This window comes from Giraffa tippelskirchi, chromosome 3, assembly GCF_054371585.1.
Source record: "Giraffa tippelskirchi isolate mGirTip1 chromosome 3, T2T-mGirTip1v1.2.pri, whole genome shotgun sequence".
In the NCBI taxonomy this organism is placed as follows: domain Eukaryota; kingdom Metazoa; phylum Chordata; class Mammalia; order Artiodactyla; family Giraffidae; genus Giraffa; species Giraffa tippelskirchi.
The window spans coordinates 176,212,055-176,238,403 of record NC_137277.1 but is presented as its reverse complement, the minus strand read 5'-3'; the positions used below and the strand labels follow the sequence as shown (position 1 = coordinate 176,238,403).

The window sequence follows — 26,349 nt, the reverse complement described above, 5'->3', positions numbered from 1 at the left end:
AGTAGGGTGTCCTGCCACTGGATAGAGGTGGGGAGGGGGAAGGGTCAGGCTTGTGTGGGTTAGGAGGGGTCGACAAGATTGGTTACATACTGAGGGGCATCCTTGTTGAGGTTCAGTCACCCAGTCATGCCCGACTCTATGACCCCATGGAATGCAGCATGCCAGGCCTCCTTGTCCCTCACCATCTCCCAGAGTTTGTCCAAGTTCATGTTCATTGCATTGGTGATGCCATCCAGCCATCTCATCCTCTGTCACTCTCTTCTCCTTCTGCCCTCAATCTTTCCTAGCATCAGGGACTTTTCCAATGAGTCATCTGTTTGCATCAGATGACCAAAGTACTAGCTTTGTTTCCAAGGCAAGCCATTCAACATCACAGTAATCCAAATCTATGCTCCTACCACCGATGCCGAAGAAGTTGAAGTTGATCAGTTCTATGAAGTCCTAGAAGACCTCCTAGAACTAACACCTGAAAAAGATGTTCTATTCATCATCCGGGATTGGAATGCAAAAGTAAGAAGTCAAGATATACCTGGAGTAACAGGCAAGTTTAGCCTTGGAGAACAAGATGAAAAAACAAAATGAAGAGGGGGGTCCACCCAGTAAGTAAATATGCTGCAAAAATAGAAGACACATTTCTCACTCTCAGGGAAGGAGGTAGGGTGAATGCTGTGGCGTTGGATTGGAATTAGAGGTACTGATGTCAGTTCATGTTTTTCAATGTTTATTGATAGATATGAAACTATTGATGTGTGCATATTTGTATTGTATTTACTTATGTAAAATAGAAAACTATATTTCCTAGTTGGGCTCACTGTGAGGGCCTGGGGGCAGCAACACCCCAGTAGTCATGATCATACAAGGCACCCAGATCTTTGTTTCTAAACCCCAGTCTCTGCTAAAAGGAACCAGATGTCCTTGGAAAATGGCTAATTTCAGACTGGTACAGGGAAATACATGATGAGCCTGTAATACCTTATTATGCAAGAAAACACAGAAATGTTTATGATGAAGACATGGAAAGGATATAGGAGGCAGCTTGACGAGATTCCCACTGGCCAAATCTAGGATAATTTAAACATGATAAATAATGATAATGGATTATTACTCATTGAATACAATTAGAAATCCTGCGTCCACACAGATATAAATAAAGAGTGAGAGGAGAAATTTTTATCTTGCAGTATAGTGCAAACTAACCAATGAAGGAATGATAGAATTAGAATTACCATTTGGCAACCAATAATTGACTTATTTAAGAATCATAGATGAATACTAAAATTAGTCGGTGTTTGAGAGAAAAGGGATATTTACACAATCTCAAAGTACCCTCCATGAATTACAAATTAATTCCCAAAGAAAAAGTAGTAGTTTTCCAGAGGAGAACCTTGGCAGATACCACGTTAATCAAGGGAATAAAATGGTCATTTTCAGTAACAGGACCAATCAACTCTGGTGGCTGCCTCATAGGATGCAATGAAAAGAACAAATCTCCCTTTCTGTGATATTGCCACCCAAAATGTATAACCTGAATCTCTTATAAGGAAACAACTTCAAGCCTTAATTGAAAGAAATCCTGCAAAAGAACTGGCCTGCATGCTAAGTCACTTCAGTCATGTCTGACTCTTTGTGACCCCATGGACTGTAGCCTGCCAGGCTCCTCTGTCCACGGAATTCTCTCTAGGCAAGAATACTGGAGTGGGATCCCCTTCTCCAGGGGATCTTCCTGACCCAGGGATTGAACCTGAGTCTCTTACATCTCCTGCATTGCAAGCATTACCACTAGCATCACCTGGGAAGCCCACAAACCAATTGACCTAGAATCTTTAAAATGCCAAGGTTATGAAGTCAAGGGATGATTGAGGAACTGCTGCAGGCTGGGACAACTGGCAGAACTTGAAAGCGTTTGAGCGCTGGCCATCAGGAATGCCTCAGTGCCAGTCCTGATGTTGATGGCAAGGTTGTGGTGATGCAGGAGAGGGTCCCCATTGGCAGGAAATAGGTAAGAAAGTATTTAGGGAGACTGAGCTTCAGGCCAGCAGCTTATTCTCAAAAGGTTCAGGATGTACTATGCTCACAAAATTTTTCTGGAATGTATTCTGTCGTTAAAAAATGCTGCATATTCCCCAGAGTATATAAGAATTATCTCACTTAATCCTCCAAGCAGCCACTTGATGGATGAGAGGAATGAGGCCCTGCGACTCACACAGGCAGTTGGGGCAGCGGGGGATTCAGCCAGGCCTGCACTGTCCTTTTAAGTCTTTCAGTGAGAAATGTGGTCCGTCAGGATCAGGGCTTTGCAGGGGGAGTCAGAAGCAGGGGGAGAGAAAGCCAATGGTGCCCTCCTCACAGAAATAATACTAAAGCCTGTAAGCGCCCAGAGGACCATGCTGTCAGGTGTGATGGGTCCTATGCCCGCTCGGGGAACACATCGGGGGCAGGATCTGGTCCAGTCTCCTGGTCGGAGGCCCCTGTGTGCCCCTGGTGGGCTTCGGGCAGGGGGTGCCCTTCCATCCTGGCCCCTGCACCAGGATCAGGAGGGCAGAAGCCTCCGCACCTGGAGGCGAGGAGTGCAGAACAGGCTGGGTGTGTGGCTCCTGGCTTCTCACACAGGGCCTGGGAAACTTGGGTGTGCAGCAGGGGCAACACAGTGGAAGGCATGACAGTTGGGGTGACAAAATGGCAGCGATATGGAGGGGGCCTTGGGAGCACAGGGTATATGACCAACTGGAGGGCATTTCTATGTCCAAGTTTTCCTGAGCTGTCCTTGGAAGGTTTTTGACCAGACTAACCATGACCCTAATGATGGCTTGAACAAAGGGCTTGAGCAGAGACAAGCTATCAAGTTTAAGAAAGGAACTGCCTTTTAAAATGGAAAAAAAAAAATCTACAACTAAGATGCTTACTCCTTGGTAGAAAAGCTATGACAAACCTAGACAGTGTATTAAAAAGCAGAGACATTACTTTGCTGACAAAGGTCTATCTAGCCAAAGCTATGGTTTTTCCAGTAGTCATGTATGGATGTGAAAGTTGGACCATAAAGAAGGCTGAGGACCGAAGAATTAATGCTTTTGAACTGTGGTGTTGGAGAAGACTCTTGACAGTCCCTTGGACTGCAAGGAGATCAAACCAGTCAATCTTAAAGGAAATCAACCCTGAATATTCATTGGAAGGACTGATGCTGAAGCTCGATACTTTGGCACCTGCTGCAAAGAACTGACTCACTGTAAAAGACCCCGATGCTGGGAAAGGTTGAGGACAAGAGGAAAAGGGGACATGACAGAGAATGAGATGGTTGGATGGCATCACCGACTCAATGGACAAGAGTTTGAGCAAACCCCAGGAGATGATGAAGGATAGGGAAGTCTGGTGTGCTGCAGTCCACTGGGGTAAAAAAGAGTCAGACACGCCTTAGCAACTGAACAACAAAAATAAGACCCAACGGTAGCCGAATAAATAAATAAATATTTTAAAAAATAAAGTAAAATGAAAAATGCATCTATATATATCATTATTATATAGGATGAATGAATGTTGACTGCTGAAAAAAAGTCTTTTGATAGGAAAACAAACAATTACCCTAATCTGCTCCCTGGAGATAACCACAGTCAGCTTCAGAATTGAGTACTGCTCAGTGCCTGGGATGGATCCCATCTGCTTCGTTCCCCAGGGGCACACATGTCCCCGTTCTACAGATGAGGAGACTGAGGTCGGCAGAGTGAACAGACTTACTTACCCAAGGTCACCGAGCTGGTCCACAGAGTCTCCTTGCCTGCACTGCAGCCACCCTCCCTCATTACAGAGGAGGCCCTGCCCCCTTTCTGCTGGGGGCCTGGTGCAGCGTGGGGGCTGGAGGTCCTCCTGGGTCCTTTGGGGCCCCATGAGGTTGGAAACCTTTCCTGTGGCAGGGGTTCAGCCTGACCGAAGTGGTTATGCCCTAATAAAGCCCTGCTGGTTGCAGCCCTCTCTTCCCGTCCTTGTTTACAGCGCCTGCATACACACCCACTTGAGAGATTTCTGGGAACTTGAGAGCTTTCACAGGAAGGCAGGATCCCAGGGAGACCACCTGAGGGAGGACAGTGACTCTGGATGGGGCCTGCCTCCAGTCCGTAACTTCTGTGTCCTTCCCTTTCACGCTCCATGAGCCCCTCTTGCCCGGGAACAAAGAGAGAAACCTCTTTATTAATTTTCTCTCAGTGCCTTGGAAGAAAAATATTAAAAATCACTTCCTTTGTTTTCAAAAAATGTACCAAGTTTCTGAAACATGCACCTACCCTGATTTATTTGAAAAACAGTTATCAAAAGCTGGCTGAGTGCCTTCCCGGAAACTCTGCATCCTTTATTTCATTTAATCTCCATAATAACCTTATGAAGCAAGTCTGTTGTCATTCCCATTTTACAGATGAAGAAACTGAGGCATAGAGAGCCTAAGCATCATATCTCCAACAGCCAAAGGATGAAGATAAAACAACTTGTGTCCCTGGAAATGCATCTAACAGCCTCTCTGAGCTGGGACCACACGTTATAATCCCTTGGAAGGCACCAAGCCCTAACTAGGGAACATTTGAATTTTTACCAAAAGTTCCAGAGTGAACTGGGTACCAACACTCTGGAGAAAGGCACTCAGTGGTCTGGCTTGTCCCCATGGAACAACTGTCCCTGGGCTAGATGGTGCCAGGCTAGCCCATAGCAGCTGGCGCCCCAAGGAGTTCAGAGCCTTAAAGAACCCTGATGTACCCAGGTAGCTTTTGGAGAAAACTCTTAGCCCAGTGAGGGAAAGGCAAATGGGCCTCAGAAGGGGAACCAGGACTTTGTGTGGGTGGTGCTAGTGGTAAAGAACCCGCCTGCCAATGCAGGAGACGTAAGAGATGCGGGTTCGATCCCTGGCTTGGGAAAATCCCCTGGAGGAGGGCATGGCTACCCACTCCAGTATTCTTGCCTGGAGAATCCCATGGACAGAGGAGCCCGGTGGGCCCCAGTCCATGGGGTTGCAAAGAGTCGGAGATGACTGAAGTGACTTAGCAGGCGCACCTGGAAGATTCTACATGCTGAGGGGCAACTAATGCCACAACCAGAGAAGCCAGTGTGCTGCAACTAAGGCCTGACATGGCCAAATAAATAATAAATAAATAAGTATTTTTTTAAAAAAGGAAGGGAGCTACGTCAGACGTGTTTATACACATCTAGTCTCTGAGCAGGTAAATATACATATGAACTATTTTTTTAAGCCTGCTGCTGCTGCTGCTAAGTCGCTTCAGTCGTGTCCGACTCTGTGCGACCCCATAGACGGCAGCCCACCAGGCTCCCCCGTCCCTGGGATTCTCCAGGCAAGAGTACTGGAGTGGGGTGCCATTGCCTTCTCCGTTTTTAAGCCTAGACTCTTGAAATTTGACCCGCTTTGAAAACAGGAGAGCCAGGCTCAGAACTGTAGAATAAAAGTGAAAGTTTTCACTCAGATAAACTTAGAGTCAAATCCCAGCTCTAGCGCTTAGCTGGGGGACCTTGGGCAAGTTACTTAACATTGTGGGCTCCCTGCTTCCACATGTTAAAAGTCAATTTGTTGTAATCTCTGCCTCAAGGCAGCTGGGAGGAGAACTGACATTCTCTTCTTGAGGGCAGGCTGTTTGTAAGTCTGCTATTTTTTAGTCCAAATGGACTAATAAAAAGGGTTAAACTTTCAGTTCCCAGAGTGCTTCCTTCAAATAGGATTGTGACCTGGGCCTTCGTATTTGAATAACTGGAATTTCTTATCTTCTTGGCAGACACATGTTCTCTTGGGTATCGTTTTCCAAAAAGGTTTCGTCGACACTTGTGAGCTGGGACAAGCCACTCACACCCAGCACCAGGCTCTGCTGGGCTGCCAGCCCCTCTCTGTCATGCTGGTGCATTTGAAGAGCCCTCAAACCCCTGGCTGGCAGATAGTAGTAGTAGGAGTGTTAGTTGCTCAGTTGTGTCCAACTGTTTGCAACCCCACGGACTGTAGCCCACCAGGCTCCTCTGTCCATGAGATTCTCCAGGCAAGAATACTGGAGTGGGTTGCCATTTCCTTCTCCAGGGGATCTTCCCCACCCAGGGATTTAACCCAAGTCTCCTGAGTCTCCTGCATTGGCAGGCGGATTCTTGAGCTCCCTGGGAAGCCCTGGCTGGCAGATTTGTTGTTGTTCAGTTGCTAAGTCGCCTCCGACTCTTTGCGAACTCATGGACTGTAGCCTGCCAGGCTCCTCTGTCCATGGGATTATCCTGGTAGGAATATTGGAGTGGGTTGCCATTTCCTTACTTGTGTACTTTGTTTGGCTGCTTGGCACCTGTGCTGTCAACCAGGAACTGTGGCTGCCCCATTGCGTGGGGAATCCTCCTTCCTCTACTGCAGAGGGCCTGAAGGCTCCACTTCCCAAACAGTGAGAGTGCTGGGTTAGGATCCAACTTCACAGCACCTGGCGTGTCACCCTGGGCAGGGGTCCATCAGGTGCCTCAAAGAAGTAGGGACGGGGTCTGGGCCTGGGGCTCATGTTGCAACACCACCAGCCTTTTCCGCTGCAAGGGGTCTTCAGCTACCTGGTCTTCAGGAAATTCGGCTTAAATTAGTCAGAGCCAGTTTTGATATTTGCAAACCAAGATCCTCACCTGGCACAGGAGCCCACATCACTTGCTACAAGAATTTATATTTTTACCAAAAAATGTACAGTACTTACACCACCACGAGTCATGGTTAATCCAAGAGAGGGGTTTTAACTTTATTTTTATTTGTTTACAGATTTTGTCTTGGAGCAGTAGTTTGCCATTAACTGCTGTCATTCTTCACTGTAGTTTTAAAGAAGAACTGTAAATGATGGTGCTATCCAAGTCAAATAAATGCATGCCTGCCTGCCTCATAGTGAAGTTGTAGCTCTCCGTTATATGTATATTTTAATCAGTTTTCAACATTTTGTGAATGTTGACTACCTGAAGTTCAGTTTTAGATGTGCTATTAACATTTTGTTGGATTCAGAGGGTTCCTTAAAAGTTTTATGTATAAATATGTAAAATAAAAATTAAAGCTTTGTTTCATTAAAAAAAAAAAAAGAATTTCAGCCATAGAATCTTCCAGCATCCTGCCTTGAAGTGCTCAGACTCCTGGCCATCTTTAACTTTGCGACAATTGTACCCACACTTAATGCTATTTCCTTTGTCGTCCTGAGCCTATTTTTTGTTGTTGTTGGCACTTGACTATTTACTGCTTTTGTATCTATTGGCTGTGGAAGCAGTCTGCCTTGGGAATGGCAATAATTGGGAAGAAAGGTAAAGCGGTTATCAGACCAGCTAGAAGTGGTCCGCTTTCTATAATCACAATGCTGAGTGGCAAGATATTACTCCTGCCAGGATGACTGTTCCCTCTACCCTCACCCCTTGATATGCCACTGCCTCTGGGAAGATAGTCCCATGGAACTGATATTCATGGAACACGTTGAAACTGAACCAGAACTGAAGTATTAAGTGGTAAAGGTTTGCGACTGACTCTCATACAGTCCAGAAAAATTGCACACATACATACACACACACAGGGCTTCCCTGGTGGCTCAGATGGTAAAGAATCCGCCTGCAATGCCGGAGACCTGGGTCAGTCCCTGGGTTGGGAAGATCTCCTGGAGGAGGGCATGGCAACCCATTCCAGTATTCTTGTCTGGAGAATCCCCATGGACAGAGGAGCCTGATGGGCTACAGTCCACAGAGTTGCAAAGAGTCAGACAGGACTGAGCGACTAAGCACACAGACACACATAAACACACACACAGAAAAGGATTCAAGAAATGTAAAATTTTATCATTTGGTGAATCAGTGTGGAGGGTGTATAGGAATTCTTGATTCTATTCTTTCAACTTGTCTGAAAGTGTGAAATTGTGCCAATATTAAAAGCTAAAAGGGAGAGACTTCCCTGGTGGTCCAGTGGTTAAGACTCCACCTGTCAATGGAGGGGACAAGGGTTTGATCCCTGGTCCGGAAAGTTCCCACATTCTGCAGAGCCTGAGAGTCGCAGCTACTGAAGTTTGAGCACTCCAGGGCCCTTACTCTGCAACAAGAGAAGCCACTGCAATGAGAAGCCTGTGCTTCACAACAAAGAGGAGCCTCCACCTGCTACAACTATAGAAACCCTGCACAGCAACGCAGACCCAGCACAGCCATACATAAATAAATAAAAACTAAAAGGAAAAGCAAAGACTCTAACGTAGACACAGTAAACCATGGTGAACTAATGAATTCCCAAGTCTGACTTCATTCACTGGCGGGGCTTTGGTCCTGAACTAACCGTGGGCATTCCTAAAAGGGACAGTCTCAGGAATGGTCTCTGTAGTGCCTCTGAACGTGGTGTGTTAGCTAGGAAGGTGTGTGGCACGCATGCACACACACAGCCTGAAGAGGCATGAGGGACACACAGGCTCAGGATGAGAGAGGCCCAGGCTTTTTTGTGGTCCTCTCGCTGTGTGACCGTGGCCACCAGTGGAGGTTGAGGCCTGGGGCACCGGTCAGGCGCTGGGGGAGGAAGTGGGTGACCGTCTGGGTTTCAGTTCCTCGGGGACCTGACAGACTGGGGTAGCTCAGAAACCAGCTGCCTGGCCCTTGCGTGGCAAAGGCCAGACGGCCTCAAGCGGGCCTCTCCATGGGCAGGAGAGGCGGAGGTCTCTGAGGTCCAGCTGCAGGGCCCAGCCTGCTCGAGCTGTGGTCACGCTCCCCCCAATTTTGTCTTCTCCTTCCCTCCCGCTGGGGCCAGCTCTCCAGCCACAGTTGTCTGGGGACCTGTCTCTCCCAACCGGCAGAGTGATGCATCCCCAGCCCTGACCCCTGGCAGTTTCCCAGTATCTCCCAGAGAATTCTGAGCAGAGTTATGAACACCATTTCTTGAGTAGATCAGTCCTAAGTGTTTTAACCCATGTTATTGAGCTTAATGGGCTTCCCTGGTGGCTCAGAGGGTAAAGAATCTGCCTGCAGTGTGGGAGACCTTGGTTCAATTCCTGGGCAGAGAAGACCCTTTGGAGAAGGGCAGGGCAACCCACTCCAATATTCTTGCCTGAAGCATCCCATGGCCAGAGGAGCCTGGTGGGTTACGGTCCATGGGGTCACAAAAGAGTCGGACACGACTGAGCGACTAAACAACTCTGGCAGAGAGTCCAGGTGGACGGGGGGCGCTGGGTGGGGGGTTCTTATCCAGGCCCCACCCTCCCCTGCCTTCTTTTACCCTCTTGTTTCATGAAAGTGAACCAGTTTCTGTGAGAGGAGTCAGGCCTGGGGGTGTGCGGAGTGTGGGTGACCACTCAAGCCACATGGCTTCCTGAGATGCATCCCAGACTCCATCATGGGGCCCAGACCTTTCCTCTCTCCCGGCCATGGCCTACTCAGGCCCAGCTGAGCAAACCAGGTGGAAAAGGCTCTAACCTGAGGAGGCACCCAGCTGAGCCTGGACTGTCCTGCTGCGACATTTGCCCTTCCCAGCTCTCCGTGTTTACTGAGCCTGATTACCAGTGGCTCCTGGGCTGTCCTCACTGCCTGGGCTTCAGAACAGCCCCTTGGTCCGGTCCAGCGCCTCAGGGTCCCCAGGCTCACCTCACCCTCCTTGTCTCATCCCCAGGGGGCAGTAAAGCAGGGTGGAGGTGGGGGTTTCTGGGCCTTCCAGGAGTCCCCAGGGTGAGGAAGGCTACAGGACTTGTCACGGGCCTCAGGCCCAGTGAGCCCTGCGGTGGGTCAGAACCTGGGAGGCAGGCCCACCAGCTCCTGGAGGTCCTAGTGGCACTCCTCTGGCAGAATTGCTGTCATGTGGAGTTGGGCCCTTAGCACCCAAGCCTTGGTAGATGTCTACCATCCAAGCTCCTGAGACTGAGATACACATCCAGAAAACCTGGCATCCATACAGTCCAGGCCTCAGCCCTGCGGGAGTCCCAGACAGACAAGGCCCCGGGGAAGCCACCTCAGGGCGGGGTGGGAGGCAGTGGATGTCAGGGGGTTCTGATGGGACATGCTGCCGTGGAGGTCTCGAGCTCTGGCCCTGAGGCTGGGACACCCAGGGCCCTCTGGACAATGCTACAGCCATGATGGCCACTGGGCCTCTCCTTTTGGAGGGCATCCTTTTAGCCTCACGTGGTCTTTGATGGCTGGTAACGCTGTGAATGGTGGGGCGGCAGAGGATGAGATGGTTAGATAGTGTCACTGACTCAATGGACATGAATTTGAGCAAACTCCAGGAGATAGTGGAGGACAGAGGAGCCTGACGTGCTGCAGTCCATGGGATGCAAAGAGATGAACATGACTCAGCGACTGAACAACAACAACAATGCTATGAACAACGCAGCCAGCTGTAGGAGTTCCTAATGGGTGGGAGCCATTCTGCCTCTCTAAGGCAGAAATAGGGCTTCGCAGGTGGCACCAGTGGTAAAGAATCCACCTGCCAATGCAGATAGATGTAAGAGATGTGTGTTCGATTCCCGGATCGGAAAGATCCCCTGGAGGAGGGTGTGGCAACCCACTCCAGTATTCTTGCCTGAAGAATCCCATGGACAGAGGAGCCTGGCAGGCTATACAGTCCATGGGATTGCACAGAGTCAGACATGACCGAATGACTTAGCGTGCACGCACGCAAGGCAGAGATAAGGTCCTTCCCCATCCTCTTCTGGGCTCTGAGCACCTCCAGAGGGTCCACAGTGGGTTTCAGGCTGCTCAGAGTCTGAGTGAAGTGGTGGTAGTTGTGTGTGCGAGTGTGTTCCAGTAAGGGGGGTAGGGGTCAACAAAGCACATCACATGCTAAGTGCTGTCTGTGACCCCATGGTGGCCTGTTCCCAGCGATGCCCTCTGCCCCTCACTGCTCATCTGATGTGACCGCAGCCCCGATCTTGAAGGCACCAGCCTGGCTCACACATCTGAGCCTGAGTAGCTAACTGTCAGGAATACTCCAGAATCCTTTCTCTGGGGGACACGGGAACCCTGTGTCTCATCGCTGCCTGCAGCCTCCCTGAGCCCGGAGCTGTGTTTACGTGTGGAGTTCCTGGGAAAACAGCCCGGGGGACAGGATCTAACTCCCAGTATCCAAGGCCGGATGGTGACTCATGGGGAGGAGGTGGGGGCAGAGAGAGTCTAAGGGTAGAACGTCTTGCCTCCAGTTGTCATTAAGTAGAGATAATCCCACTCAAATCCCACCAACATTCTTCAGTGCTGGCTGTGTGCCAGCCCCGTGCGACATCTTCACCGTTGTGTCTCACAGCGAGTACACAGTTGTGGCAAGGATGGTACAGAGGGTCTGTGTCTCTTCCCCTCACACAGCTCACAGCCTTCCTGGGGCCTGGGGCTTTGTGCTTAACCCTTCCCGGTGCTGCTCACAGTGTGGTTCTGGGGCTGGAGTTCCTCTGGGTCAAATCTGAGGATTTCTGGATCTCGCCCAGACTAAGGAAATCAGATCCTGGGAAGAGGCCCAGGAGCCAGCATTTCCGCCTGTGAGATCCATATTGCTAAACTTCCGAGCTAGTTCCTTCAGCTAAGGAGCTGGCTGGAGGAGGGAGGCTGAGCCCAGAAGGTGCTCCCTGCTGGGTTTACAAGTGCACAGTTTGAAGGAACAGGAGGAGACCCCAGGATCCATGGCTCTTCCCACTCTACAGTTCTCTCTCTCCTGTGGACACCCTGTGGTAGGGTGAGAGGAACAGGCGAAACATCTGAATGGCTGAGAGCTAGTTGGGGTATCTGGGGTGGGAGAATATAGTGATGGGGGTGTGGGCTGGTGCACTGGGATAGGGGGACCAGGAAGGCAATTGGGGGTGGGGAGGTCCAACACCAGGCTAGACTTCGGTGTTCTTATTCAGAAGGGAGTGTTGGTCCCTACAGAAGGTTTTCAAGGAGTGGAATGCCATTGTGGGGGGTTCAGGAAGATGGCTGGGCTGTGGGAGGCCACACTAGAGGGACAGTGGAGGTTCCTACAGCAGTCCTGGGGGAGGGGGCACAGCCAGGACCTGGACTTAGGGGCTGGAGGACCCGAAGGCAGAGAGGGTCAAGGGGGAGGGGGTGGAGACTGCTGTCCAGGGACTGAGACAGAAGGGGAGGAATCCCATGTGAAGCCTAGGAGCCAGGATGAAACCCTTTGGGGCTTGTTGATTTGGAGGGGCTGGTGGGAGATGCTTGGGGGTAAGTTTGAAAGGCAGGGCTGGAGGAGGTGGGATCTGGAGGGACACCGTAAGAAGGGTTATGAGAAGAGTCAGCATGCTGGAACATGGAGACAGAGGTGTGAGACCTGGATCACTCCAGCGGCATCTCTCTGAGGCTCAGTTTGCTCATCTGTAAAATGGGTTGCTGTGAGGGTTCCGGTGTTCCTGGAAGCGCCCTCCATCAAACACTTGGAAACACAATCGCCACGGTTTGGGGGGTCCGGGGGGCCCCCAGATAAGTGTGTCCGGGTTCAGCCGCTGAGGGGGGCTGAGCTGGGTTGAGGGGACGCCACTGCCCCCTGTTGGCGGTCCCGGCCGGAGCGCCCCTGGCCCCCGACGGGCGGGGCGACCGGCGGGCTGCTAGCAGGGTGGCCGCCTCCAGTCGGCCAGTCGGCCCGCTTTGGCGCAGCGTCCGTACGTGGATCGGTGCGAGGACGCCCGGCCTGCGCTCGGCGCGTGGGCTCCCGGCCCCTGGGATCTCGCGGGGCGCAGGCGGCATGGTACGTGCGCGGGATGTGGGCGCGGCGGGGAGGGCGCTCCCGCAGGGTCGCTCCAGAGCGGTAAGGATCGCACGGCCAGTTGAGGTGCGTCCCCCCCGACGCCGCTCCCCGGAGGACTCGCAGCCTCCCTGGGTGTATCTGTCTTTTCGCCGGCCTTGCGCGCCGCGAGGCATGGCGGGGGGCTCTGGTGCGGCAACCTTTCCCGGGATTGGTAGGAGCCTCTCTCTCGAACCCGGGTCGACGCCTGCGCGTTCCCAGCACCTTGCCGCGGTCCCGGCTTAGCTCTCGCAGCAACCCGGGTAGAGAGGGCGGGGGTGGCAGGGGCGGGAGGAACTTTTGAGGGGATAAAGATGCCCCTCCATCCCAAAATGCGGGGATTCGGTGTTAGAGAGGCAGGGAGGCTGGGGGAGGCTTCTGGGTGGAGGCTTTAGTGAGAAGAAGATACTCGGATGAAGAATACTTGGGATCTAGGGGAGAGAAGGACCTGAAAAAGAAAGTTGAATGGTGGGTACACAGGTACTTGGACAAGGGGAGCCCCGAACCCGCATCTGAGGAGAGGAAATGGAGCTGGAGCGAGGTTCCAGGGAGAGGATCCAGGAACCAAGCCAGAAAATCGGCGGTTGCTCAGAAGGGAGGGGAGGTGGTGGTGGCCGGTTTGAGAAACAGGCTCAGGTGGGCAGCTCCCAGTCTTTCGCATCAAGCCACAGGACTAGAGGAATCCCCTTCAGCCCCTGCCCCATGTCCCTTAGACTGTCCTTCCCTTGCTGGGTGAGAAGTAAGGATCATGTCACTATGCATTGAAGTTGAACACCTGAAATTTATCAGGCACTTTCCTGAGAACTTAATTCTCTCATTTACTCTTCCCAGAAACTAGCTAGGAGCTAGTCTGTATCTACTTACCCATTTTACAGATGAGGAGACTGAGGCACAGTGAGGGCCTGTCACAGAAGAGGGTGGCGGAGCTGGCACTTGACCCCAGGCCAGTCTGTTTAGCTTCATGGCCTGGGTCCTTAGCTACTCTATCTGCGTGCTATGTCACTTCAGTCATATCCGACTCTGTGAGACCATATGGACTGTAGCCTGCCAGGTTCCTCTGTCCAAGGGATTTCCCAGGCAAGAATACTGGACTGGGTTGCCATTTTCTTCTCCAGGGGATCTTCCCAACCCAGGGATTGAACCTGAGTCTCTTAAGTCTCCTGCAGTGGCAGGAGGGTTCTTTACCACTAGCACCACCTGGGAAGCCCCACTCTCTCTGGTGGACTGGCAAAGAGTTGGGGAGCCGGAGGGCGGAGAGTGAACCTCAGAACTGACAGCATCAAAGGTGTCAAATATTTCAACTTCAAACAGTTCAGGGAATAGAAAACAGAAGCAAGCACTAACTTTTGGATCAGCATTATACTTTTGGGCCCTTTCACTCCCTTGCTTGATCCCCAGAATGACCCAGTCCTCCCAGCAAGGTCATATAATCAGGCCCTTTTGTATGTCAGACAGTGTATTAATACCTTTCATGGATTAAATTCCTGGATCCTTGTAATAAGGGAACAGCCACAGAGAGTTTACCATGCAAGTGGTCTCATATTTGAATACAAACAGCTGTTTCCAGAACCCTTGCTCTTCAGGACCAAGAGATACTGTGCACTGTGCCCATTTTACAGGTGCCCAAATTGAGTGTCTCTCCCAAAGTCCATGGCTTGGAAGGGGAGAGATGAAAGGGACTGCGGATGGCATAGCCTATGCTTGAGAGTTTCCATCACTATCCAAAGGTTTCCGTAGCTTGTGAAATTAAAAATTGAAGTCCTGGGCTTCCCTGGTGGTCTAGTGATTAAGAATCTGCTTGCCAGTGCAGGGGACACAGATTTGATCCCTGGTCTGGGAGGTTCCCATATGCTGCAGAGCAACTAAGCCCATGTGCCACAACTACTGAGCCCACCAGATGCAACTACTGAAGCTCGCTCACCTAGAGCCTGTGCTCTGCAATGAGAGAAACCACTGCAATGAGAAGCCTGAGCACGGAAACAAAGAGTAGCCCCTGTTCCCCAAAACTAAGAGAAAGCTCATTGCGCAGCAAAGAAGACCCAGCACGGCCAAAAGAAAATAAATAAATAAATCTTTAAAAAATTGAAGTCCTGCTTTTTAAAAAATCATTTTTAAGATGTACATTTTGGGGGAATTCTTTAAAATTTTTTATTTATTTGGCTGCATTGGGTTTAGTTGCAGCACTCGGGATCTTTGTTGCTGCATACAGAATCTAGTTCCCTGAGCAGGGATGGAACTTGGGCCCTTGCATTGGGAGCACAGAGTGTTAACCACTGGACCACCAGGGAAGTCCCTAAGATGTACATTTTTAAGAAGAAATTGTGATGGGTCTTACAATGGATGGCAGAATTTTCCTTTCTCAGTGGCACAAAAAATAATGGCCTTCTTGGTGTCAATGGCACCTTTAGCTGGAATTAGGATAGAGCCAGTTTCCCTAAGTGACTTTCTGGGTGTCTCTCTCTTCCATTTCGCAGGTTCCTCTCTGTTTCAACTGCTCCATCCTCCCTGGAGACAGGTTCCTGGGTGCAAGGAGCCCGGTGCCCTGCAATGGCAGCAGGGCTCTGGGGGCCTTTGACCCCCAGGACTTGAACCTGACCGATGAAGAGCTCAGGCTCAAGTACCTGGGGCCCCAGCAGACGGAGCTGTTCGTGCCCATCTGTGTCACCTACCTGCTGATCTTCGCGGTGGGCGCGGTGGGCAACGCGCTGACCTGCACGGTCATCCTGCGCCACAGGGCCATGCGTACGCCCACCAACTACTACCTCTTCAGCCTGGCCGTGTCGGACCTGCTGGTGCTGCTCGTGGGCCTGCCCTTGGAACTCTACGAGATGCGGAACAACTACCCATTCTTGCTGGGCGCCGGCGGCTGCTACTTTCGCACACTGCTCTTTGAGACCGTCTGCCTGGCCTCGGTGCTCAACGTCACCTCCCTGAGCGTCGAGCGCTATGTGGCCGTGGTGCACCCGCTGCGGGCCAGGTCGACGGTGACGCACGCCCACGTGCGCCGCGTGCTCGCAGCTATCTGGGGCCTTGCCGTGCTCTGCTCTCTGCCCAACACCAGCCTGCACGGCATCCGGCAGCTAGATGTGCCCTGCCGGGGCCCAGTGCCCGGCTCGGCTGTGTGCACCCTGGTACGCCCGAGAGCCATCTACAACCTAGTGGTGCAGGCCACCGCGCTGCTCTTCTTCTGCCTGCCCATGGCCACCATCAGCGTGCTCTACCTGCTCATCGGCCTGCGGCTGCGGCGTGAGAGGCAGCTGATCCTCAGGCAGGAGGCCAAGAGCAGGGCCAGGACAAGCGACAGCAGCAGGCTCCGGGGGCTGCAGGATCGGGGTCGGACACAGGTGACCAAGATGCTGTGTAAGTGTTGCTGCTAGGAAGAGGGACTGAGCCAGGTGCTAAGCATGGAGCTGGGGGTTTGCGGGGCCTGGGGGCAGGGGCTGAATGTCTGGGTTTATGATGGGGGCTTAACGTGAGGAGGTGTAACCACCCCCCCACCTCCATGTGCACCTGCGCGTGTGTGCATAGTCTTTTAGAATAACCCGTGAGAAATTGACAAGAAAGATAAATGTGAATGGTTCATAGCAGGATCGGCTGCATAATCTGTGGAGCCTAATGCAAAATGAAAATTTAGGGTCCCCTGTTAAAAATTGATTAAGAACCTTAAGACAGCAAGAGTAGAATTGCTGTCTTGACCGTTTTAAGATCAGGGCTTGGTGCAAATGCACAGGTATCACCATGAAACCGGCTCATGGGACCAAACGCAGACAGGGCAGAAGCTGGGCTCCAGGATGATGGAGCTGTTCGTGGGCTCTGGACCCCCTAGGTCTCTCATCTTTGCTCCCAAATATGTCTTGGTTCTGTCCTTCCCTGAGCAGCCTGGGAGGCATGACCTCAGACACAGAGTTCCCCTTTCCTGCGGAACTAACTGTCCTCTTCCCTTAGTGGCGGTTGAAAATCCCAGGAAAGAATTCTCATTGGTGGGCTTAGGTCATGGCCGGCCACCAGGCCAGAGTGGCAGGATGCAGAAGTGAGCAGCCCCCACAGATCCATATGGTGGGATCTGGGGGAGCAAAGTTCCCCGAAGAAGGGGAGCGGGCTGCTGGAAAAGCACGGTGATGAATTTCCTGCATGCCATGTCTGTGGCTCCTTGGGGACCACACGAGTGACCATGATCTAAACGAGGTCGTGGGACTTCCCTGTGGTCCAGTGGTTAGGACTCTGCACTCCCAATGCTGGGAGCGCAAGTTTGATCCCTGGTCTGGGAACTAAGATCCTGCATGCCACACAGTACAGCCAAGAAAAAAAAGAGAGAAAAAAAGAGGTCATTAGAGGCATGTTTGTGAAGGTCTGTGTAATCAGGACAGAAGTGGGGCTGGGGCTGGCTAGGGCATGCTCAGCTGGCTTGAGACTAGATCTGACTGTGGCCCTATGCATGCTAAGTCGCTTCAGTCAGGTCCAACTCTGTGCGACCCTATGGACTGTAGCCTGTCAGGCTCCTCTGTCCATGGGATTCTCCAGGCAAGAGTTCTGGAGTGGGTTGCCATGCCCTCCTCCAGGACCTGACAGCTTCTGCACACTCCTATAACACAGGACTCCTAAACAAATAGTTAATACTATCCCCCTAAGTTGTGGGCACCAATCAATCTAACAGTTGTGTAACAATCTGATGGCCCTAGGTCTAGCACTTTCTCATAAACAGTGGTCCTGGGGAAACCAGGCAAACTGATGCTAACCCAGTCATTGATTCCCTCCCCACCCCGCCCTGTCCCTCAGGGTCTGAATCAAGTAGGTGGGGTGGGCCAGGGCAGGATGGGGCTGGTGAGACCTTGGTCAAAGCAAAGGGATTTTATCCAGATAACTGGGGACTGCCCTGCTCCCAGAGAGAGACTCACTCCTCTCACTCCGCAGAACAGTGTCCCAGAGCCCATGGTCACTTGTACTGCCCCCTAAGGTGGGACCGACCTGGAACTCTGTGCTCACCCCCTGCGCTAGAGACCACCTGCCCCTGCTACCTCCTACTTCCCTGCCCACCGGGGCTGAGTCTCTGCCTCTGGGGTGGCTCTTGCCCTGGAAAACTGGGGTGTTTCCTTAAGGCCACCTTGCTTGCTGGCCTGGGGCTCTGGCTTTCTTCTCTACCTCCTGTCTTCACTTTCTGAGGACCTACTATGCACCAGGCCGTGTGCTGGGGACGTTGTAAGCCATGTTCTGATTGGAAGGCCACGCTGGGCCGTAAGTGGGGAGAGACACTGCAGGGGAAGGACTGTGAGTTGGAGGAGCAAACGTGAGAAACAAGGGACAGAAATCAAGGTAGATCTGACAGTAGAGATCCAAGGAAGGGCAGGATTAAAAACCAGGGCTGGAGGGAAGCTCCGGAGAAAGACTGAAGGCTTGGCTGGCCTGTCCTGCCTTTTTTCTGGGGGTGGGATGGGGGCTGTCAAAGAAAGGGGAGTTCATGCAGGAAGGATACTGAGCTGAGCCCAGGAGAGGTGGGGGCTGGGGCTTCGAAGGCTTCTAGGGCCAAGGCAGGCAAGTGTGTGTGTGTGTGTGTGTGTGTGTGTGTGTGTGTGTGTATGGGGGCCGGTGTTCATCTCCCTTTCCCTCCATGACCTCCCCGTCTACTGTCCTCTGACCACAGGCCCCATTCTCCTGCTTCTCCCTGCTTATGCATCAGAAGGCATGCCCCCTGAGTGTCACCAGAGAGGTCCTTAGCCGCAGTGTGTCACACACTCAGTTCCAGTTCCACAGCGAGAGAACCGGACCAGGCCAGGCTTGGCTCGGGTGTCCACGGCTGGTCCACCGCACAGCCCACTGGCCAGTCAGTGGCAGTGGCGTGAGAGCAGCCTCTCCTAAAGGGGTGCGGCCAGGGCAGACAGACTTCCAGAAGCTTCCAGCTGGACCGTGGGTGTGGGTGGCCTGTGGGAGAGGTGCGGAGGTGAGAACAGGCCTTCTCTCTGCCTGCAGTTGTGCTGGTTGTGGTGTTCGGGATCTGCTGGGCCCCGTTCCACATCGACCGCCTCATGTGGAGCTTCGTGTCCCGCTGGACCGAGGGCCTGCTCCTGGCCTTCCAGTACGTGCACGTCGTCTCCGGAGTCTTCTTCTACCTCAGCTCGGCTGCCAACCCCGTGCTCTATAGCCTCATGTCCACCCGCTTCCGGGACACCTTCCGGGAGGCCCTGTGCCTGGAGACCCAGTGCCGCGGCCGCAGAGCCCATCACAGCTCCTACAGCCTCAGCAGGGTGACTGTGGGCAGCACCCTGGGTGACACGGGCTCCCCGGGCAGCCAGGCCCAGCCTCTGGCCGAGAACGGTGGCCCAGGGGGCCAGCAAGGGACGGACCCCTCCTGAGAGGAGCCTCATGCCACTTCACCCCAAGGGGCCAGAAGGTCACACCCAGCTTTGGGGGCCACATCTGCCTCTTCTGCAGGCTATCCTCTTTCCCCCTTCCCCATTTCAGCCTGGTAACTCTGACTGGCACCTGACTACTGCCCCCACCCATGTATTGGAAGGATTATAAGATTGCTGTCCGCTCTCCAGGCCCCCAGGCCTCCTGGTACAGCCCTGCCCTGGTAGGAACATCACGGCTGGTTAACTGGGTATGTCAAGACTCCCATCTGGGGGATCCCCCACCCACCTCCAGTTTCTGAAGTATTTCTGGGGCGGCCCTTCCTCTCCTTTCCATTTCTTGCTGAGTTTCCGGTTTCTGGTCCACTCTGCCCCCTCTAGCTCTTGGTGCACCTGGGAACCTGGGACCTTACTCTGACCCAACCCCTCCCTGGCTCCCAGTTGACTTATTCTGCTCTGGGATTTCCACCTGGTGGAGCCACTAGGTGGCAGGTGTGCCTGAGATCCAGGGGACCTGCTTCAAATCTCAGCGGTGCTGCCACCTCCTGCACAACCCCCCTCCCCCTGCTGTCCCCCACCCCCGCCCCCTACCCAGCATCAAGCCTCTTTTTACAAGCCTGGGTCCCTTATTTGCAAAACAAAAGAGGCCCTGACACTCTGGAGCCTCGCACTTTGGCACTTCAGCTGGTTTTCTGTGTAGGTGCAGAAGTCACTGCTGGTAACAGATAACCTCAGATTAACAAGGCAGAATGAAGGAAATGGCAACCCACTGCAGTCCTCTTGCCTGGAAAATCCCATGGACGGAGGAGCCTGGAGGGCTACAGTCCATGGGGTCGCGAAGAGTCGGACACGACTGAGCGACTTCACTTTCACTTTTCACTTTCATGCATTGGAGAAGGAAATGGCAACCCACTCCAGTGTTCTTGCTTGGAGAATCCCAGGGATGGCGGAGCCTGGTGGGCTGCCGTCTATGGGGTCGCACAGAGTCGGACACGACTGAAGCGACTTAGCAGCAGCAGCAACAAGGCAGAAATTACCCTTCACATCCTCACTACCTTCAACCCTTACTCCCACCGTGACCCCTACAAGCTCCCCACCCCACCTCCTCCAGAGCCACCCAAAGAACATTCTTTGATTGTCCTAGAGAAAGTGAGACTTGGCACTGACTGAGGGACCACGTGTGTGAGCAGAGGCCCCTAACTGCTTCCACTCTCACCTCCTCACATGCTGGCTTGGGGGCCTGAGATGAGCAGAGCATTGGGCTTGACTGGCCAGAGAATCTCTGGGGACAAGAGACATGGGCCACCCAAGGACAAGAGGTGCCCGATGAGGACTGCTTGGGGCTCAGTGAAGTGAGAGGAGGGGGCATGCGTGCTCAGTCGTATCTGACTCTTTGAGACCCCATAGACGTAGCCCACCAGGCTCCTCTGTCCATGGGATTCTCCAGGCAAGAATACTGGAGTGGGTTGCCACGCCCTCCTCCAGGGGATCTTCCCGACCCAGGGATTGAACTAGTGTCTCCTGCATCTCCTGCACTGCAGGCAAATTCTTTACTGCCGAGCCACTAGGAAAGCTCTGAGGTGAGAAGAGAGACAGGGTAAGTCCTGAAATGAAGCTCCATCCTGAATCCCCGTGGATAGCTTGGTGCTCAGCCAGGACTCGGTTCATGGCCAGAACTTGTCCTGCTACAGTGCATGACCCATTCTCCTCCTGAGGGGGGATTGCAGCAGAAGGAACCCTGGCCTCCCTGGCGAAGGGCTGTAGGGTGCCCGGGTGCTACGGGGCTCTCCCTGCAGACTCTCCCCAGCTCAGGCCCCTGGCCCCCTGACTACAAAGTGGAGGAGATTGTACAAAATGTTCTGGGGTTTTTGAAATTCAATTGTAAAAACAATACTCATTTTAGAAAATTGGAAATTACAAATGAGTGAAAACGAAAGCAATTTAAAGTAATTAAAAACCACCCTTGCTAGGGGATGGGGGGAGGGAGAAATAGTTGTTTAATGGGTACAGGGTTTCAGTTTGAAAGTTCTGGAGATTAGTTGCAAACCAATGTGAATATACTCAAATAATATTGAATTATACACTTAAATGGTTAAGATGGTAAATTGTATATGTATTTTACTACAGTTTTTTTTTTTTTTTTTAAAGGAAGGATTAAGCCTAAAGGAAAAGAAAAAAAAAAGTCACCTATAGCTTTACTCTCCAGAGGTACCCACCATATATAAGATAGGATGGGCAAATTTGAGAAGGGAGCTTGTGTAAAGAGGCTGTGCAGAGCCGTGAGGACCCAACGTCGTCTCTGAAATGAGCTCCCCAGAGGCCTTGGGGTGGCGTTGGGGGAGGTGGCCGACGCCAGACTTCAGGCTGGAGCCTGCCATTGTTCCCACAGACTAACTGGACTCCCTGGAGCCTCTCTTAAGTGATGGTCAGAGCTGACGTGCTTCTGAGGCTTTGGTCAGTATTTGTGAAGGGCCTATTATGGGCAGAGAAGCCCTGGGCAGATGGGGGAACATAGGGGAGGTGAGTTATTAGAAGACATGGGCTCTTAGTGTAAATTCGATGTATGTCTCTCAAGTGTCTCCATAGCACGTCAGTGAGTAGGTCCCATTTGTCATGAGTCACTGGTTACCATGGAAAGTGGAAACAGCAGCTCTGGACTCAGCCCTTGAGAAATGAGTGGAGGTGGAAAGGCCAGCCAGCAAGATCCCAGTCTCTCCTGGATGCAGCGTCTCCTGCAGCTTGCTCTGCTCTTCTGCATGGTCAGGGTGGTGGGGGAGGTGGGTTGCGTCGCAGCATTGCCGAGTGCCCAGAGATACTCCCAGGACAGAAGTGCTGGCTCCTCTGGGGTTCGAGTCACCTCCTGTCCTGGCTACAGTCATACACATTCCTCCTCCTCCTTGTTCAAGAGGCTGGGCCCTCTCTGCTTCCCGTCTCTTCCTCTCTTGCCATGATCCTGGGTGATGCTGAAGCCCACGTGGACAGCCCACTACAGCCCTGGCGTCCTCTCCTGGTCTCTCCTACAGCTCTGGACACTCTTCGCCACCCCGGCCTTTTGGTCCCGTGGTCACCTCCTCACTTCCAGGACCTCCAGGAGCGTTTCCATTTCTGGAAGTGGGAGCTCTTGACCATGATTGCCTCCTTCCCGCTCTGTTCCTCTATAAGTGATAGTTATTCTTTAACCACATCTAACCTTCCCAGTTCTCAGCTGCTCTTCTTTCTCCCAGTCCATCAGTTGCCTCTGCTCTTTACTTCCTTTCTGAGGGTCCTAGATCCCAGGGTCCATCACACACAACCCTCTCTGCAAGTACTTCTGAAGGCCGAGGCGATCACACTTTCCTTCTCAGAAAAAAAGGTTTATTTTCTTGGGGAACTCACTTAGATGGGTGTCATCAACAAACAAAGCTGCGTTTGCACGCCCTTCCTTCTGTTAAAGTATCTGCTCGGGAAATATAAAGTATGCAGCACTTCACATCCACTCTTCTGTAGACAGATGGCATTTCCAAATGAATCCTGACGTCGGGGAGCCCATCTCATTCATACACTTCTCAGTGTCTCCTTCTTCCTCATTATTGTCTTCTAACAGATCCACCAGGCGTTCTTTGTCCCAAGTCTTCCCTGTAGAGAGGAGCTGCCTTCTTAGAGGGCTCCCTAGTATTTGCATTATCAGCTCATTTGAGGGGACTCCCTCAGTGTGTGAGTCTTGATGGGAGACCGAGCCCAGGCTCCTACTATTAATACAGAAACTGAAAGCGTTCTGGACCCGGCATCACTGATGTCACTGTGACCCATGACTTGCACTCAAGCAGCTGGATGGTCCCACATCGGGAGCAAGTGATGCTAAGACCCACGACCACAGGGCAGCAGTGCTAATAGCAGCATCCCATCCAGGCTGCCCCTGGGGCTCCGGTTGCCCAGCCTGCCTTGGCTTCTGCCCATTTGCTCTACCAGGTTTTCCAAGAGCTGTTGTTATGAGCTCCCAAGAGCCTTTCAATAAATTCCTTTTCTGCTTAAGTTGGTCAGAGCTGTTTGCCATTGTTTGTAATCAAGAACCTTAACAAATCCATCCACCCCCTGCTGTGAAGGGTACAGACTCTGTTTCTCCTACTAGTGGTTGTCTTTACATATTCTTAAGATAAGCAGATATTATCGTTGATTGTCCTAAAACCCCAAACTGCAGTCTGTAATACTTAATCATTCTCCTTCTCTCTCACTCTATTTTTAAAACCCTTTTTTTTTTTAAGAGGCAAGAACGATGAGGACAGGCTTAAGGAATTTGAGCCTAGAAACACATTTACGTTTTCTAAGCACTGTAGTGTGCTTCTTGTGACAAAGCAATAGGGTTTAGGTGGTGAGCAAGGACTCTGGTCAGGCTGCCTGGGTTCGAATCCTGACTCAAAAGTCAGACTGGGGACTTCCGTGGTTGGTGGTCCAGTGGCTAAGACTCTTTGCTCCCCAGGCAGGGGGCCTGGGTTCAATCCCTGGTCAGGGAACAAGGTTCCACATGCCACAACTGAAGATCTGCATGCCGCAATGAAGATCGAAGATCCCAGGTACCTCAACTAAGACCTAGTGCAGTCTAATTAATTAATTTTAAAAAGTCAGTCTGGCCTTAGGCCAAAGTCAGTCTGGATTGGAAGATACGCATATTTCTAAAGAAAGGGTGTGCGACCTTCCTGAACACACATAAGAGACTCAGAGGCCAACACTGACTGCTGTATCCTTCCGGTGTCCAGGTCCCTAAGTCTATGAGGTTTAATTTGAGGATGGTAGTTACTCCATGTCCCTTGTGTGGCCTCTTTAAATGCAACACCTCAGCTTCACCTTCTTTCAAGCTTCTGCAAAGGCAGAGTGGGACAGTTGGGGGGCCGCTAAGGAAGAGAGGCCACAGCCCAACTGGGGGACAGTGGGGATTCAGGGAAAGCTGTACCTGGCTAGCTAAGAGTTCCCTGGCTCCGGAGCAGTGGTCACAAGCTAGGACTAGACTGGAGGGGCTGGAAGCTGCTGCCACATTTTCTAGAACATCTACAAGAGTACCTGGGATCTTTTTTTTTTTTTAATTTTTGGTTTTTATGGGCATGCCTTATAGCATGTGGGATCTTAGTTCCCCAACCAGGAATCAAACCTGCATCCTCTGCATTGGAAGCTCGGAGTCAGGGAAGTCCCTACCTGGGATCTTTTAATCTGACATTCAAGTACCTTCATCAGCTCTAAGCAATGTGGGCCTCATTCATTCAGCTAACATGTACTGAGTACCATGTGCCAGGCACTGTATAAGGCTTGGCGGCGGGGTGGAGGGTTGGTGGGGGTGGGCATACAGGCACTGGAATACAAGGGTTCTGACAGCTGGAACTCTGAAGGCACAGAAGACAGGCACCTGCCCCAGTGGAAGGAGGGCTTCCAAGAGGAGGCGAAGATGCTCAACACTCAAAAGTTGTGGGAGAAGGGGGCTGACTGGCCCCTGAGCTGTGGCCAGGAAAGGGTGGAGCATCTATAGTGATAGTTTCACCAAAACTGCATTCAAGGGAAAAGGGGGAGACCCTAAATGGAACAAGGGGAGGAATGGACACTGGACAGGCAAAAACAGTAGCAAAGCTGACTGTAGCCCAAGTTCTTCGCTCTCATTCTCTGGACTCTCCCTGGCAGCTCTTCCTGGAATTTGGACTTGGAACCTTCCCTCCAGTCTGTTTCCTGTGTGTCTGGCCTTCAGGCACAGGCAGGATTATTTTTGTTCCCATTTTATTAAATTTGGGGAAAAAATGAATTACACAAATAATTCTATTCCCCACACCTAAATTAATCACTATTAACATTTTGCGATTTGATCTCTGTCATTTTCTGCACATATACTGTCCCCCATCAGTGAATAATATTGGGTTGGCCAAAAATTTCCCTGGGGTTTTTCCATAGGATTTTACGGAAAAACCTAATGAACATTTTGGCCAACACAAAAGATTGTTTTCAATCATTTGCTTTATAAGAGAACTGCCTAGAACTATCTGGTAGAAGGTCCGTGGTTATGATGGATGGATGAAGCTGACAATGCCCAAACTGTCGAATCAGTGTTACCATCACTAGAAAGTGAAAGAAAGTGAAGTCACTCAGTCGTGTCCGACTCTTTGCGACCCCATGGACTATAGCCTGTCAGACACCTCCATCCATAGGATTTTCCAGGCAAAAATACTGGAGTGGGTTGCCATTTCCTTCTCCAGGGGATCTTCCTGACCCAGGGATCGAACCCGGGTCTCCCACACTGCAGGCAGACTCTTTACCATCTGAGCCACCAGGGAGGCCCACCATCACTAGAAGTGGTCACTTAAATAGATGTTAAGTGCCTCCTAGCGGGATGAAAAAGAAGTACACCAACCCTAAGTCTTGCACAAAAAACAAAAACTCCTCCCCTCAACTCCACCGGAGCTGAATGTAAGGAAGCCTGCAGATCTAACTGGCAGTTTACAAGATCGCTGAGGATGGCAGAGTGTGCTCAAGACACCTCAACAATGCAGGCCAAATCCAGTATAAGGACAAATTCCATAAGAATTTGAAGAAGCCTTGGTTTCTTCAACAAATAAATTGTATTTAAAAGGGAGTTTCTGGGACTTCCCTGGTGGTGTGGTGGATAGGAATCTGCCTGCCAATGCAGGAAACACAGGTTCGATCCCTGGTTCAGGAGGATTGCACATACCACGGATCAACTAGGCCCGGGCACCCCAACTACTGAAGCCCATGTGCCTAGAATGTGGGCACCGCAACAGGAGCAACCGCCTCAAGGAGACGCCCGCACACTGCAATCAAGAGTAGCCCCCATTTGCAGCAATGAAGACCCAAAGATAAAATAAAATAAAATAAAAGGGAGTTTCTATTACAGAGTAAGAAAAGTTTTAAAAGATGTATCAATCAAATGTAACGCGTGGAAATGTTTGAATCCTAATTCAAACATGCCAATGGTAAAAAGGCACTTCTGAGACAGAAAACTGAACACAGACTAGATTTTGCTATTGTTGTCGTTTAGTTTCGTAGTCGTGTCCAACTCTGCAACCCCATGGACCACAGCACGCCTGGCTCCTCTGCCCATGGGATTTCCCAGGCAAGAATACTGGAGTAATCCTGACAGCATGTAGCAGTGTTTAATAAAGTGTTTACAGGCGAAATAATAGGATGCCTGGAATTCATATTAAAATACTCAAGCCAAAAAAATTAAAAAAGGAGAGGAAAAAATGTGGGGGGCAGGAATAGCTGTAAAAAGAGTGGCAAAAATATTGAAGTGATTGAGGTGATGGGTAAAAGGGGATTCATTATATATTCTACTTAATAATGTAT

General features: G+C 51.4%; 1 protein-coding gene across 2 annotated transcripts; it reads left to right on the top strand.

Moving 5' to 3' along the window:
* The first annotated feature begins 12,546 nt into the window (after nt 1–12,546).
* NMUR1 (neuromedin U receptor 1) lies at nt 12,547–23,043 on the top strand. 2 transcript variants are annotated; one of them, XR_014080892.1, is made up of 4 exons: nt 12,547–12,652; nt 15,163–16,048; nt 18,653–19,283; nt 21,181–23,043. XR_014080892.1 is itself a non-coding variant. In XM_081585645.1 (3 exons), the coding sequence occupies exons 1-3, from the start codon at nt 12,650–12,652 to the stop codon at nt 19,033–19,035; spliced, it is 1,332 nt and encodes a 443-aa protein (XP_081441771.1). In that variant the 5' UTR covers nt 12,649; the 3' UTR covers nt 19,036–19,283. The 2 variants fall into 2 exon arrangements, 1 of the variants encoding a protein (XP_081441771.1); XM_081585645.1 differs by lacking the exon at nt 21,181–23,043 and having other exon boundaries at nt 12,649–12,712.
* Nucleotides 23,044–26,349: the final 3,306 nt, after the last annotated feature.